At 44.1% G+C, this 13,772-nt stretch overlaps 2 protein-coding genes across 2 annotated transcripts in view; both read left to right on the top strand.

The window, feature by feature from the left end:
• Positions 1–657: 657 nt before the first annotated feature.
• On the top strand, positions 658–8,888 carry LOC146557338 (uncharacterized). Its single transcript, XM_085250557.1, has 5 exons — positions 658–783; positions 856–933; positions 1,059–1,230; positions 8,553–8,671; positions 8,766–8,888. The coding sequence occupies exons 1-5, from the start codon at positions 712–714 to the stop codon at positions 8,886–8,888; spliced, it is 564 nt and encodes a 187-aa protein (XP_085106683.1). The 5' UTR covers positions 658–711.
• A 2,741-nt stretch (positions 8,889–11,629) lies between these two features.
• Positions 11,630–13,772, top strand: part of LOC146557337 (titin-like) — a 178,885-nt gene continuing 176,742 nt past the window's right edge. Inside the window, exon 1 of the mRNA XM_085248349.1 lies at positions 11,630–11,846. The gene's annotated coding sequence lies outside the window, so the exon portion shown is untranslated. The remainder of the gene's footprint in view (positions 11,847–13,772) is intronic.

The following is a 13,772-nucleotide window of genomic DNA, read 5'->3' as shown; positions in this document are numbered from 1 at the left end:
ATGGACATGTGAGAAAAAAGTATATTCTTTACTGGTGGGGTGAAGGGAGCGCCATGCATCGCAAAGACCAAAGTCGCTCATATACTGTTTGATTATATTTGTGGACTGCCAATTACGCTGAGTTCCTGCTGTATTGAGCCTATCCATGTCTTCATTTAGTCCAAGGTTGAGGTCACCTCCAAGAACAAGTGTGCCATCTAAGTGTTCAGAGAGTGCACTGAAAAAACCGTGAAAGAATGAGGGATCATCAACATCTGGACCATATACACTTGCAATACATAGCTTTTTATCACGTATAGATAGTTTAATGATTAAGAATCTGCCCTCTGGATCTATAACTGTATCGAGTACTGTGAAATTAATATTTTTATGTATTAAAATTGCTGCTCCCCTTTGTCTAGAATTATAACAAGCTGAGAACACATTAGGAAACTCAGGTGTTTTAAGTTCATTCGAACCTCTAAGAGGTCTGTGGGTCTCTTGTAATAGGACAACATCTGCCTGTAGTTTTTTGAGTTGGTTAAATATTTTTAACCTCTTTACTCTGGAGCCAGCTCCATTTATATTCCATGTAATGAACCTCAGTGTACCCATAGATGTTTGTGTATAACATACGTCCATTATTCAACACTTACAACCTGATTATGGTTTGTTTATCTGGGAAATGTAAACTGATGAATTTAGGAAGCTTTTAAAGCTGGATTAACTGAGATGGAGAAGAAGAAGAGGCAGATAGATGAAGTGCTTGGATTGAGTGAGCTCAGCTTTGGGACGTCTCACAAGGTACTGTAGCTAAAACTCAAACTACACCTAAAAACTTCGGCTGCTCTCTTTAAAGCAATGTTGTGGTTTCAGGTTGAAGACTTCAGGCTGCTAGCGGCACAGAACCTGCAGCTGGCCATCTACCGCAGCAGGACACAGCCTGACCCAAAGGTACGACATGTTTTAGACAAAGCTGTCAGTTGTACAGGAGTTCAGTGCAGCTGACGTTGGCATTAATAACTTACAGAATCTTTGCTGAAGCTGAGTTTTGCAGCACAATATTTTCTTCCTAACAGGCGAAAGATGAAAATCCTCAGAACATGGTGGAGCAGTTTAACTCTGAATGTTACTGGCTCGGCTGTTTGATGGCTTTAAACAGTCCTCCTCTTCACCCTGACTGGGACAATCACGTTCTGGGGATGGACGCTTGGGACGTTTTCCCACGAAAACTGCAGCTGTTTCTGATAGGTTTGTAGCTTGAACCTATTCGCTGGAACGTTGAGGACAATATAACTACACAGTGAGCAAGACACGAAGTAGGCAACGTTCTCTGGTTTACTCATGCATGAGGGAGACCTGCCTGGAGCCAAGTGTCGTTCCACCACTTGACCTCCGTCAGACTCTCAGCCACGTTCCCCATAGCACTCCTTTTATTGTGGTTACATGAATATGCATAGGGTCATTAACATATAAGATAAGATAAGATAAGATAAGATAAGATAAGATAAGATAAGATAAGATAACCTTTATTAGTCCCACACGTGGGAAATTTGTTTTGTCACAGCAGGAAGTGGACAGTGCAAAAGTTATGAGGCAAAAATTAGAATACAATAAGAATAAATACAGTACACAGCTGTACAGAATAGAATAAAATAAAATACTATATACAGTAGAATAAAATAAAATAAATATACAATAAGATAAAAATAGAATACAAATACAAATACTATATACAACTGAGTAAAAATACAACGATGACAGAAAGGATTATTGCACTTAGTGTTATTGCATATGTATGGATGTGTGTGCTTGATCAGTTAAAGTCTTTATTATGGAGTCTGACAGCAGTGGGGAGGAAAGACCTGCGAAATCTCTCCGTCCCACACCGTGGGTGCCGCAGTCTCCCACTGAAGGAGCTGCTCAGTGCTGTCACAGTCTGCTGCATGGGGTGGGAGACGTTGTCCAACAGGGATGACAGCTTAGCCGCCGTTCTCCTGTCACTCACCACCTCCACTGGGTCCAGAGGGCATCCTAGAACAGAGCTGGCCCTTCGGATCACCCTGTTCAGTCTCTTCCTGTCCCCAGCAGAGATGCTGCCGCCCCAGCAGACCACGCCATAAAAGATAGCAGAAGCCACCACAGAGTCATAGAAGGTCTTCAGGAGTGGGCCCTCCACTCCAAACGACCTGAGTCTCCGCAGCAGGTACAGCCTGCTCTGCCTTTCCTGTAGAGGGCGTCTGAGTTATGAGTCCAGTCCAGTCTATTGTTCAGATGAACACCAAGGTACCTGTAGCTGTCCACAGCCTCAATGTCCATACCTTGGATGTTCAGTGGTTGCAGTGGAGAATGCTTGTGCCTGCGGAAGTCTACCACCAGCTCCTTGGTTTTACTGGCATTGATCTGGAGGTAGTTCAGCTGGCACCAGTCCACAAAGTCTTGGGTCAGTCCTCTGTACTCCTTGTCGTCCCCATCAGTGATGAGGCCGACTATTGCAGAGTCATCAGAGAACTTCTGCAGGAAGCACTGGGTGGAATTGTGGGAGAAGTCTGCAGTGTAGATGGTGAAGAGGAACGGAGCCAGAACCGTTCCCTGTGGGGCCCCCGTACTGCAGACGACCCTGTCCGACACACAGCCCTGAGTCCTCACATACTGTGGTCGGTCGGTGAGGTAGTCCAGGATCCAGGTAGTGAGGTGATGGTCCACTCCAGAGTTCACCAGCTTGTCCTTTAGAACCGAGGGAAGAATAGTGTTGAAGGCACTGGAGAAATCAAAGAACATGATTCTCACAGTGCTTCCAGCGGTCTCCAGGTGAGCGAGGGAACGATGTAGGAGGTGAATGACGGCATCATCCGCTCCAATGCCAGGCTGGTAGGCAAACTGAAGTGGGTCCAGTGATGAGCTTATTAGGCGCCGAAGCTGAGCCAGGACCAACCGCTCCAGGGTCTTCATCAGGTGGGATGTCAGAGCCACCGGCCTGTAGCTGTTGAGGTCCTTGGGGCGTGAAGTCTTTGGCACTGGTACAACACAGGAGGTTTTCCAGAGCTGTGGGACTCTTCCCAACCTCAGGCTCAGGTTGAAGAGGTGCTCCATCACCCCACACAGTTGGTCCGCGCAGGACCTGACGACCCTCGAGCTGATGCCATCTGGACCCGCTGCCTTCTTGCCATAGCATCTTACATAGGTATACATGTGAACAAAGAATACTGTGTGTGTGTGTGTGTGTGTGTGGGGGGGGGGGGGGGGGGGTCAGAGTGTGACCCCATAAATGACTTCCCTAAACCTGCTGGTCTGGAAGTCCAACAGTTCATCTAAACAAAAGGCACTTAGCCCAAAACAGACATAGCCACGTTTATCCTACCATAAAACAATAAGACAAGGTACGACCTCTTCCCACACTCCCAGGATGTAGGTGTGCATTCTAGTGTGGAATACACACCAAGCCTTTGTAGCCTGCTAAAGATCACACAGCCTATCACTACACAATTGATTATACACCTCTAAGCATATATGGTTAAATATTTCTAAGCATAAATGACAATCAACAATACAAAACCTAACAGTTTCCAACAGCGAATCTTTCTGTTAGAGGCTGTCCAGGATCACATATACTGTCTAACACTAACCCTCAGTCATGTATTATGCCTTATCCTTTAAAACCTGAACCATGAAATAACTGCCAGAAACATTAAATTTTTTTCAAAATAGTGTGTTTGTTGAGCCTTTAGGCAAAATATATAACAATACATCAAATTTTAATCTGCATATATATGATTTTTCATTTGTATCACATTTGCTACATTAGCCATATTTTTGCAATTTAGTCATTAAAATGTGTCATGTAATTTATATCATTTTTTGAGGGTAAAAAAAAGTCACACTGATGATGTAGAAATCACACGTGTCAAATACGATACGCGGGGCTTTAAAGGGCTAATTAAAGCAATTGGTTCGTTTTGAGTTTGACACTGATTTCTATCTGGAGTTGTGCATCTTTGTTTTTTGTTAATTATAAAGATGATGCAACACTAGGGATGGGTATCTCCTGCTGCTGCAATTTTGACATAGTAGCTAGTGCAGTTATTCGTAAGTTGCAGTTATTTGTTTGTGCAATCTGTGCGTTTGTTTAGTAGTTAATCCTATGTGCCGATGTATATATATTGGATGGTTGCATGTGGAAATAAAGAAGCAAATGATACAGAAGTGTATGGTATGCGTTTATTGTTGCGCGTCATCAGGGTCCTCATGTTTAGCCTGCCGCGGCCATTGGTTGGAGTAGCCGCAACATCATCCTCATCATTTCTGCTACACTGGCAGGGCTAGGGGCCAGGACTCTCCTCTTCGGGTTTTTGGGGGATGTTGCTAAATCCGGGTCCGATAACAGGCACCACACCCGCAGTAGATGTGCTCGGTGTGAGGTCTCGCAGCAAGCTATCAAATACGGCGCATTTCTCGGCTTTTAAAAAAACGCTATGCGTCGCCAGGTGTTTCATCAGATTCGAGGTGTTACCTCCTTTGACAGTATCACAGTATCAGCTTAAAGCACTTGTTGCTGCTGAGTTTGCATATTTTGCTGTGAAGTACAGCCAGACTTTTGACCGCTTCGCCTTGGGCATTTTTAATCTGTAGCTCTGCTCTAAAAGAACGTACGTGCCTGGCCCCGCCTACTATCCTCGGAAACGTAAAATGATTGGCTAGAAGTGTATCACAGCTCAGGAAAAAAAAGCACCGAAATAAAGCACCGAAATGTGCGCTGCTTTTCGGTCTGGTTACTACCGTTTATGTCAGAACCGGTGCCATCATGGCACCGGACACCGGTACCCATCCCTATGCAACACTCACCAAAAATTTTATTAGTCCTTTATTTATCCAGGTAAAAAATCTCAATGAGATTAAAAATCTCATTTCCAAGAGAGACCTGGCATCATGGCAACAAAAGTCACATACCACATAGGTATATAACATTTAAAACAAATACAATATCCTATACCAACATGTGTAAAATATACAATAACAGATCAAATTAAGATTACATTAAAAACAATCACACTGAGTAAAAGAGCTGTTCTCTCGTTCCTTTAAGACAGACTTAAACTCTCCCAAGGTAACCAAGTCTGATAATGTCAGTTCCTTCTGCAGATTATTCCAGGAAGCAGGGGCAGCGTATTTAAAAGCCTCTTTCCCCCAATTCTGTTCTGATTTTTGGGACAATCAATTGTATGATATTGTGCGAATATCATACAATTGATTGTCCTTTCCAGGATATCCCAGCGACTCTCAGTCTGGTACAGATCTCGACTGCACGGCGTCCGTGTGGGAAAGTGCTGCCCTGTGTTCGCTCTTTCACAGTTTGAGCCTCAGCGTCGTCTTGGAATCGATCCAAAAATCCCAGAAAGCAAAACAACAAAAGCAGTCAGCTGACTTTTTCTTTTGGCACAAAGCGTTGTTGCTTATCCTAGAGCTCCGACCCAAGAGAAAGCTCGATCCACACTGCAGAGTGATGGTGTCGATGGTCCATTTTAAACACAAGAAAAGATGCAGAATTGTGATTTCTGAGATCATGAGCTTTAAAATGCATAGAAACGCGGGAGAGTGAAATGTTTGCATAGCAGAGATCATATCTGGCGTGAACAGTTTTCTTCCGGTGCGTCCAGCTGTTCATCCAGGTGAGCTGCAGGAAACTTCAGCCTGCAAATCATCAACAACTGATCCATCCTGAGATGATCTCAAACCACTGACAGCGAGCAGTTTCAGGGCCACTAAATCAAACTGAAATCTTGTCACTTTAACCAAAGCTTCATGGTATCCATCCATCTTTTGTGAACAATAAATGTATTTGGAGCTTTCTGATGTTTGTGTGTTTAAGTCGTGTAGCTGAATATATGGTTATTTTTCTCTTTAAGCCATTGATCAGCTGTGGAAGCGCTCATTCTTATTTCAGTGATTCATCTATTCTATGCTGCGTATCCTTGTCGGGGTCGTGGGGTTAAGGTTCGCCTATCCTAGCTGCCATAGGGCGAGAGGCAGGTCACGGGGCTAACACATAGAGACAGACAACCATTCACACCTGTGGGCCATTTAGATTCACCCGCTAACCCAGGGGTGGGAAATTCCAGGCCCCGAGGGCCGGTGTCCTGCAGGTTTTAGATCTCACCTTGGGTCAACACACCTGAATCACATGATTAGTTCGTTACAGGCCTCTGGAGAACTGCAGGAGCTAATTTATCCATTTAAATCAGCTGTGTTGGTTCAAGGACACATCTAAAACCTGCAGGGACACCGGCCCTCGAGGCCCGGAGTTGCCCACCCCTGCACTAACCCTAACCCCACTAACTGCATGCCTGTGGACTGTGGGAGGAAGTACGCGGAGAGAACATGAAAACCCGGCCAGGTGGTGGAATCAAACTCACGACCTTCTTGCTAATCACCGTGCACTATGCTGCCATGAATCATTAAATTATTAATGCTCTTTGTTCAGGTTGGAGCGATGAAATAATACTAAAAAACAAAGAAAAGTAAAGTAATATGACAGTAACTCGATTGGATCGTACATTGATGTCACATAAAGAAAAGTAAAAATCAGACTGTGTATACGTTTGCTTTACATCAGTGAATGCAGATAGTGTGGGTTTGTTGCAGTACTCCTGAGCGCCTTTAGAAGGCGCTGTTGCTCTGAGCAGTTCTAATGGCTCCAGGGTCTAAACACATTTAGTTTTGATGATATCTGAGCCGCAGAGACAGAAATGGATCAGCAGCAGCAGCACAGCCTCAGACTTTCACTTTACCCATTCAATCATGTATTTTTAAACGCTAAGGTTAGGTTAGGTTAGGCGGTCAGTACTCGTTAATTTAGCTGAATCTAATTCAGTGTAGCTGGGTTTATTCAACTGGTAGTTTTACTCAGTTACTGGTACATGACAATAGATATTTCAGACACAGAAATCAGCATTACATGCTCGGCGTCAGTCAGGATTACATTAACTGCCAAGTTTAACTACTTATAGCAAGGTAGTTGCAAAAACAGCAACTGCCTAATTACAAATGTTAGTAGGTTAGTATTAGCTGCTTCTGACATTCACAAATGATAATGTTACAGTGAGATTAACATTCAGACATTAAGTGTCTCAGCACAGCATTTGCAGGTCATTTCACACATTAGGAATCGAGCATTAGCAAGCTGATAACCTTCAGCTCCACACTTCTCTCATCAGAAAATAAGAGGTGCATATATTTCAAGTTAACATCAGAAGTGAGGATGCTGACATTAAAACATTGACGTTGCCCAGGTACAACTAATCTGAAGCAGCTACTAGCTGAAAATATCCTCCTCCATGAAAATAACTTGTAATATCCAGCATAGTCAGTCACCTTCTCACATAATGTTTTTTCTTTATTTCCATCACCATCAACAATATCAATGAACACATTATGTAGGAATCATGTAGTAAACACAAAAGTGTAAAATAAAATAACTCAAATCATGATTTATATTTTAGCTTCTTTGTAACAGCCCCCTTTACTTTGATCCCTGCTTTGCTCGCTCTTCTTCTCCATCAGCTCCGTGAGGTCGTCTCCTGAAATGGTTTCCAACAGCCTGGACGGAGTTCCCAGAGATGCTGAGCACTTGTTGGTCCTTTAACTTCACTCTGCGCTCCATCTCATCCCAAACCATCTCCACTGGGATCAGGTCAGGTGACTGTGGAGGCCATAGCTAACATAGATAATATTTGAACAAAGAAGCTAATGTTAGCAGCCAGTCATCAGACACAGAGGCTAGAATTCATTTCAAAGCTTTCGATGTACGGTCAACAGTAGCAACCGGTTTCAGATATTTAAAAAGTTTCAGATATTAAAAAGTAGCTCACTTCAGGAGGGAGTCCGCGCCTTGACCACCCGATCACCATCAGCTGATCATTGATCATGATTGAAGTAGCAACAGGAGAGGGAGGGGGGAGAATGAGAGGAGAAGAGGCAGCTGGGCAGCAAAGACACAGAATAACTGCAGCTTTGTGTCTTTGTTTCATTCCAGCTGAAGTCCGGCACGAATCGCTTCCCTTTCACCTACATACGGATGTGTTGTGATTGGTCCAGCCCAGAGTTGATCATGACCAGTTGGCTAATCCACCACCTTTCATTGTTTATACAAAAACAAACAAAGATAAAAATGAAAAATCACCATCGTTGATGATGAACCTCTTAACCTGAACACCTCATTACCCCGAGGAGCTGCTCAGTGTTCGCTGAAGGAGAAGGTGACCTGTGTGACGCTGGAACAACCTGACTGGATCCTGGTTCGTCCGATTAAAGCTAACAGAGTCCAAACCAGAGGAAAACGTCTCTTTGTTTGTGGTGCTTACACTTGTTGGTGGAATATTCACTGCTGTCCTGTGAGAACCTTTTTCATACTTGAATAAGCAGCCCGTGTGTCTTATCCCTCTAACGAGCTCACACTCTGGTCCTTCCTACGTTTCAGTGCTCTGCAAACCTCACATGGGCTACGTTTGCACCTGGCAGTGAATGTTTGTGTGTTCTTTGTCTCTTTGCGTTTTGTCTCTGTCGTTTTTCTGTTGCAGTCTTCGGGTCATGGTCCGGGTCTGTGGCTGGAACTTTCCATCAGGCTCCCGAGCCTACCTGGTATCCGTCCCTGGGCGGGGCCACGTCCTCCTCCACTTCCTCACAGCTGGAGCTGATGGCAGGCCATCAAGAGAGTGATTTAAGCCTCACGCTGACATTTGTCTCTCCATTTGGGAAATCACTCTGTGTCTCACCTGCCTGCCGTCCTGCAGGAACGTCCGGATCGCAGGAACGTCCGGATCGCAGGTCACACCGCCTTTCCACACCGCTCAGCTCACTCCGGATCACGTCACCCCTCTCCCATCATTTCCTCCTCCTACAATGTGACTCCTTAACTGTCCCGTTCCAGTCTGCATCTCTGCGCCCGTTCCCTGTTTTTAGATCCACGTCCACCGAGCCACGTTACCCAGGCCACAGCAAGCTCTATGTTTTGTTGCCTTGTCACGATTTCCAGTTTAACTAATAAATATATTGTAAACCTACCTGCTGAGTCCAGTTTTGTACTGACCTGTCAGTCCTGTGACAAAGTATCTTTATTTTCATTTAAAAGGCTTCATATGGCAAAATTAGTCCTCAGTTTAGATCATAAAATCCTTAACTGGTAACTGCCTGAATTACAACATGAAATAAGTATTTCTTAAACCACTGGAAACTCCTCCTGTGCCGTCACTAACCACGTCTCCTCTAACAGTAGATCTGTGAGCAGCCGTGATGAACTGCCTATATGTAAGGACGTGTTTCATGAGGCCTGGAGCCTCCTGCAGTCAGTCTCAGCTTTCCTCATTTATGTGTTTAATTTAGTACATTTTACTAAACCAATAAATCTTCCCAGTCTTCCGTTGTTGTTGGGATTTATAGTTTCCTCAGTCCCGGCTAACTTCCTGTGAAGAAGCTTGTTTTTAGCCGACAGACGGCCCAGCCAGGCAGACACGGGAACTCTCACTACGCTCGCTCACATCTGTGACTAAAAATAGAATTACAATAGAAACACATTCAAGATCACAGCTGTGAATAAAGTACCGCAGTGTGAGTCTGTTTCAGCCACAGACGATGAGTCCTGCACACCATCGACCTGCTGAGGCTTTCACACCACTGACAACAGCTGCGTCACTTCAGGCACCTTTAATGTGAAGACGAGTGAGGGCTGCTTCACATCTGAGCTTTACTGTGATTGGTGGAAACACAAACATGTAATCCTCCACAGGAAGATGTTTAACAAGAAACAAGCACGTGTGAAACAGCAGCAACTAAACCAGTTTGTCCTTACAGGGAGGGGCCGCGACTGGTTGGGGTGAGGGGGAGGAAGACGGGAAAAAGACACGCTGTGGAAGAGAGCCGGAGCTTAACAACTAATGATTAAGTACAGAAAGGTGAGTGAAGCAGAAACACCCAGTGCATCATGGGAATCAGCAGCCTACGTCTATTGCAGCATAACTAAGGGAGGATTCAGGGTCACCTGGTCCAGCCCTAACTATATGCTTTAGCAAAAAGGAAAGTTTGAAGCCTAATCTTGAAAGTAGAGATAGTGTCTGTCTCCTGAATCCAAACTGGAAGCTGGTTCCACAGAAGAGGGGCCTGAAAACTGAAGGCTCTGCCTCCCATTCTACTTTTAAATACTCTAGGAACAACAAGTAGGCCTGCAGAGCGAGAGCCAAGTGCTCTAATAGGGTGATATGGTACTACAAGGTCATTAAGATAAGATGGGGCCTGATTATTTAAGACCTTGTATGTGAGGAGCAGGATTTTGAATTCTGGATTTAACAGGAAGCCAAAACAGGAGAAATCTGCTCTCTCTTTCTAGTCCCTGTCAGGACTCTTGCTGCAGCATTTTGGATCAGCTGAAGGCTTTTCAGCGAGTTTTTAGGACTTCCTGATAATAATGAATTACAGTCGTCCAGCCTGGAAGTAATAAATGCATGAACTAGTTTTTCAGCGTCACTCTGAGACAGGATGTTTCTAACTTTAGAGATGTTGCACAAATGGAAGAAAGCAGTCTTACATATTTGTTTAATATGTGCGTTGAAGGACATGTCCTGGTCAAACATGACTCCAAGGTTCCTCACAGTGTTACTGGAGGCCAAGGTAATGCCATCCAGAGTAAGAATCTGGTTAGATACCATATTTCTAAGATTTTCAGGGCCGAGTACAATAACCTCAGTTTTATCTGAATTAAGAAGCAGAAAGTTAGCGGCCATCCAGGTCTTTATGTCTTTAAGACATTCCTGCAGTAGATTCCAGCACTGCTTCCATCTGTCACTGGATGACCTGATTGATAAAAGCAAGAAAAACTCACCAAGATTGAGACTCATGACACTCTTCAGGTGTACAGTTCAGTAAGGCAGATTTTACCTTCAGGAATCAACAAGTCAAAAAGCAAAATGTTGAAAAAAAATGTAAATAATATTTAGGTGCAACCAAATTTTCATGAAAACTGATCCAGACAAACAGAAAGTGTCTATAAAGAGCAACAATACACAACTTACACAATGTGCTGTCACCGAAATCACTTCTTACATTAGTGGACTTAACTGACCTCCAGGTCAAGCTAGGACAATGATGGACGACTGACAGCTGCATTACTAAACTCTGCTACCAAACCATGAAGCAGCAGAAAGGTTCTGATCCACAGGACTCATCCTGTGGATCAGAACCCCAGGAGCTCACCCCAGGAGCTCCGCTGACTCCTGAGATATGAAGCGTGGGTTTGTTGGGGTGTTGTAACAGCCGGCCGGTGGGAGGGGGGCTTTGACTGACAGGAACAGCCTCTGCCTCCTTTTGCTCAGCAGTTCTCAGTGACTCTGGGTCTGCAGATGAACTTGTTCTCTGCGATTCCTTTAAAACACAGAGGTTCAGGTGTGTGTGAACGAGCTGCCGTCACACACTCTTAGCCTGATCCGAATCAGAGGATCGGGGTGGGCAGCCTCACAGGCTGCAGGGTGCATAAATGGCTGCTATGTCCCATCATGCCCCCTGAGTGTTTCAGCAGCCAATGGGGAGCGTCGGTGCTCTGATGATGCAGGTTGTCCCCCTGGTATAAAACCCTAAAGCACCATCTGGGCCCTCCTGAGCAGTTTGAGCATTCCCAACCTCGCCTCGGGTGGAGGGATTGCGAGGAGGGAAAGCAAAACTACACGGCCTCTATTCTGTGTAGTTTTGTTTTTTTTCGGGGGATATTTCGAGGCTCGACCGTTCTCATCTTGGATTTTTCTGGAAAAACCTTCCTGGATAAGGAGACCGTTGCTCGTTGCTCTGACGGGCTCCGTCCCATCATTTCAGGCACTCTTGTGATACAAGTGAGTACTCGCCGGTCCCCTAATGATGCTGACTCGTGGGGTTTACGGCGATTGGGGGGTCAGGGCTCGGGGTTTGGGTGAACTGTGTTTGGGTTTTGTGTTGGTTTGATGTTTTTCGGGTGCAGATTGCAGGTTGGCCGTATTCAGCGGGCTGTGCACTGACCCCAGGAAGGCCAAGAATAGCTGCTGATAGCATGAGAGTGGACTGTCAGCTGGGCGGCTGATGGCTTTTTAAGGGAATCAGCAGCAGGGCTATCACTTCACCCCCAGCTATGCGCCACATGCTGTCTGTCAATCAAGCTGCTCGAGGTTGGGGAGGGGGTGGTGGATATTTTTGGCCACTGCCTTATCTGTCGCTCAGCTCGATCTGTAAATATGGGCTGAGTTTATCAGGTCTGATCCTGTTTGGCTTATGATGAAGCGAAGTGTTCGTATTGATTGTTGATAAGGCTGCGATCAGCTGATCAGGTGCTGAAAGTTCACAGAGAAGGTGAGAGACTCACAACTCTGCCTGAAATCAGCTGACAGCGCTGAAAAAGAGCAGCAGCTGTCCCAGCGAGGCGTTCAGTGTCACAGTCAGAGAGCAGGAACAAATCAATCACCAGTAACTGATTATTGATCACCAGCTCCTTAAAGAAGTGTGAGAGTGGTTCAGCCTGTTTCCACAGACTTCAGATTCACAGCACTGGAGGATTTTTAGTCTTACTTTAAGGAGCTTCACACTCGTCCTCAGACTCCAGCTGTACGTTTTTACAGGGTTTCTGTGATTGAGCGTCCAAAGTCAATAAATGCGACGTCACACTCGAGATGATAACCATGTGACAGTAAAGGTTTTTAAATAACTGTCTGACAGCAGAAACAGCTGCACGCTAGACTGCAGCCAGCGTTAAACCAGGATTACTGCAGCTGCATCGTGGACACAAAAGGAACGACGTTTAAACGGCTTCATGTTTGTTCGTGTCTTTGATCTGATCGTCACATTTACATGAAGTGTCATTAAGCTGCTTTTACAGGTGAAAGATTTCATTTATTCCTGTCATTATAAGGTTTCAATGGGAGTTGTCTTTGAATCAAAGCTTTATTGACTGTTTGATTCTCAGATAAGTATGGAAGCCTGTTTGTGCCAAAAAAGTATAAAAATGACTTTATGTTACCCGAGCTTTAGTCTCATAATATCAATAAACTGACTAATTTCATCACACTTATAATTATAACCAACACGTTATGTGGTTCCATTTTATGATGAGAAAATTGAGGTTTTAAATTTTAAATTCATAAAATTGTAACAAAATAAAAAAACAAAACAAAAGATGTTTTTAATTAATTACGGCAGAAAAAGCTTTTGAAAGCACAACATCTTTGTTTCTGTTTTTTACAAAAACCACAGCGAATAATCAACAATCAGAACCATTTAATTTAACGCTTCAATAATATGTAACGTGGTTATTTGTCAGCAACATGAAACCAGAGTGCAGAGAGAAAGAAACTTGAAATAAGAACATGAGTGGAGACAAACGTGGAAAACCCACAGTGACTCGTCTGAAAAGATTTCACAGCAAAATCAAAGATTTGTGTTAATCAACATTTCAGTCCAAATTCTGCCACGAAGAGATTTTAGAACAAAATCAACATAAACACAGAATCATGTCTAAATAACAATGTGGTGGATAAAAACACTCCACAGCACATTTCACCTGTAAGAGTTTGTGTCACATGAAGTGGAAACAACAACGAGCTCCATTTATTTAAAGATCACGAACCTGTGAGAAGATCCACTGCATCACTGCACTGACTAATAACATGCGTCGTTGTTATTATTATTATTATTATTATGGTTTTTAGTCTGCAGTAAAATCAGGAACCAAAGAGTTAAAACAGCAGACTCAGCTTTAGATCTGATCTGATGATTGATGGTTATAATTACTT

This window comes from Mchenga conophoros, linkage group LG16, assembly GCF_057382185.1.
Source record: "Mchenga conophoros isolate Kocher_MC1m ecotype Shallow Benthic linkage group LG16, M_conophoros_male_GT1.1, whole genome shotgun sequence".
Classification (NCBI taxonomy): domain Eukaryota; kingdom Metazoa; phylum Chordata; class Actinopteri; order Cichliformes; family Cichlidae; genus Mchenga; species Mchenga conophoros.
This window is presented reverse-complemented; position numbering and strand designations above follow the sequence as displayed.

What these genes read in the sequence shown, in the direction of transcription:
- LOC146557338 (XM_085250557.1), top strand. Translation starts at nt 712, where the DNA reads ATGGAGAAGAAGAAGAGGCAGATAGATGAAGTGCTTGGATTGAGTGAG. An exon ending in GCTTTGGGACGTCTCACAAG is followed by an intron (nt 784 to 855) that starts GTACTGTAGCTA and finishes TTGTGGTTTCAG; the next exon opens with GTTGAAGACTTCAGGCTGCT. An exon ending in GGACACAGCCTGACCCAAAG is followed by an intron (nt 934 to 1,058) that starts GTACGACATGTT and finishes TCTTCCTAACAG; the next exon opens with GCGAAAGATGAAAATCCTCA.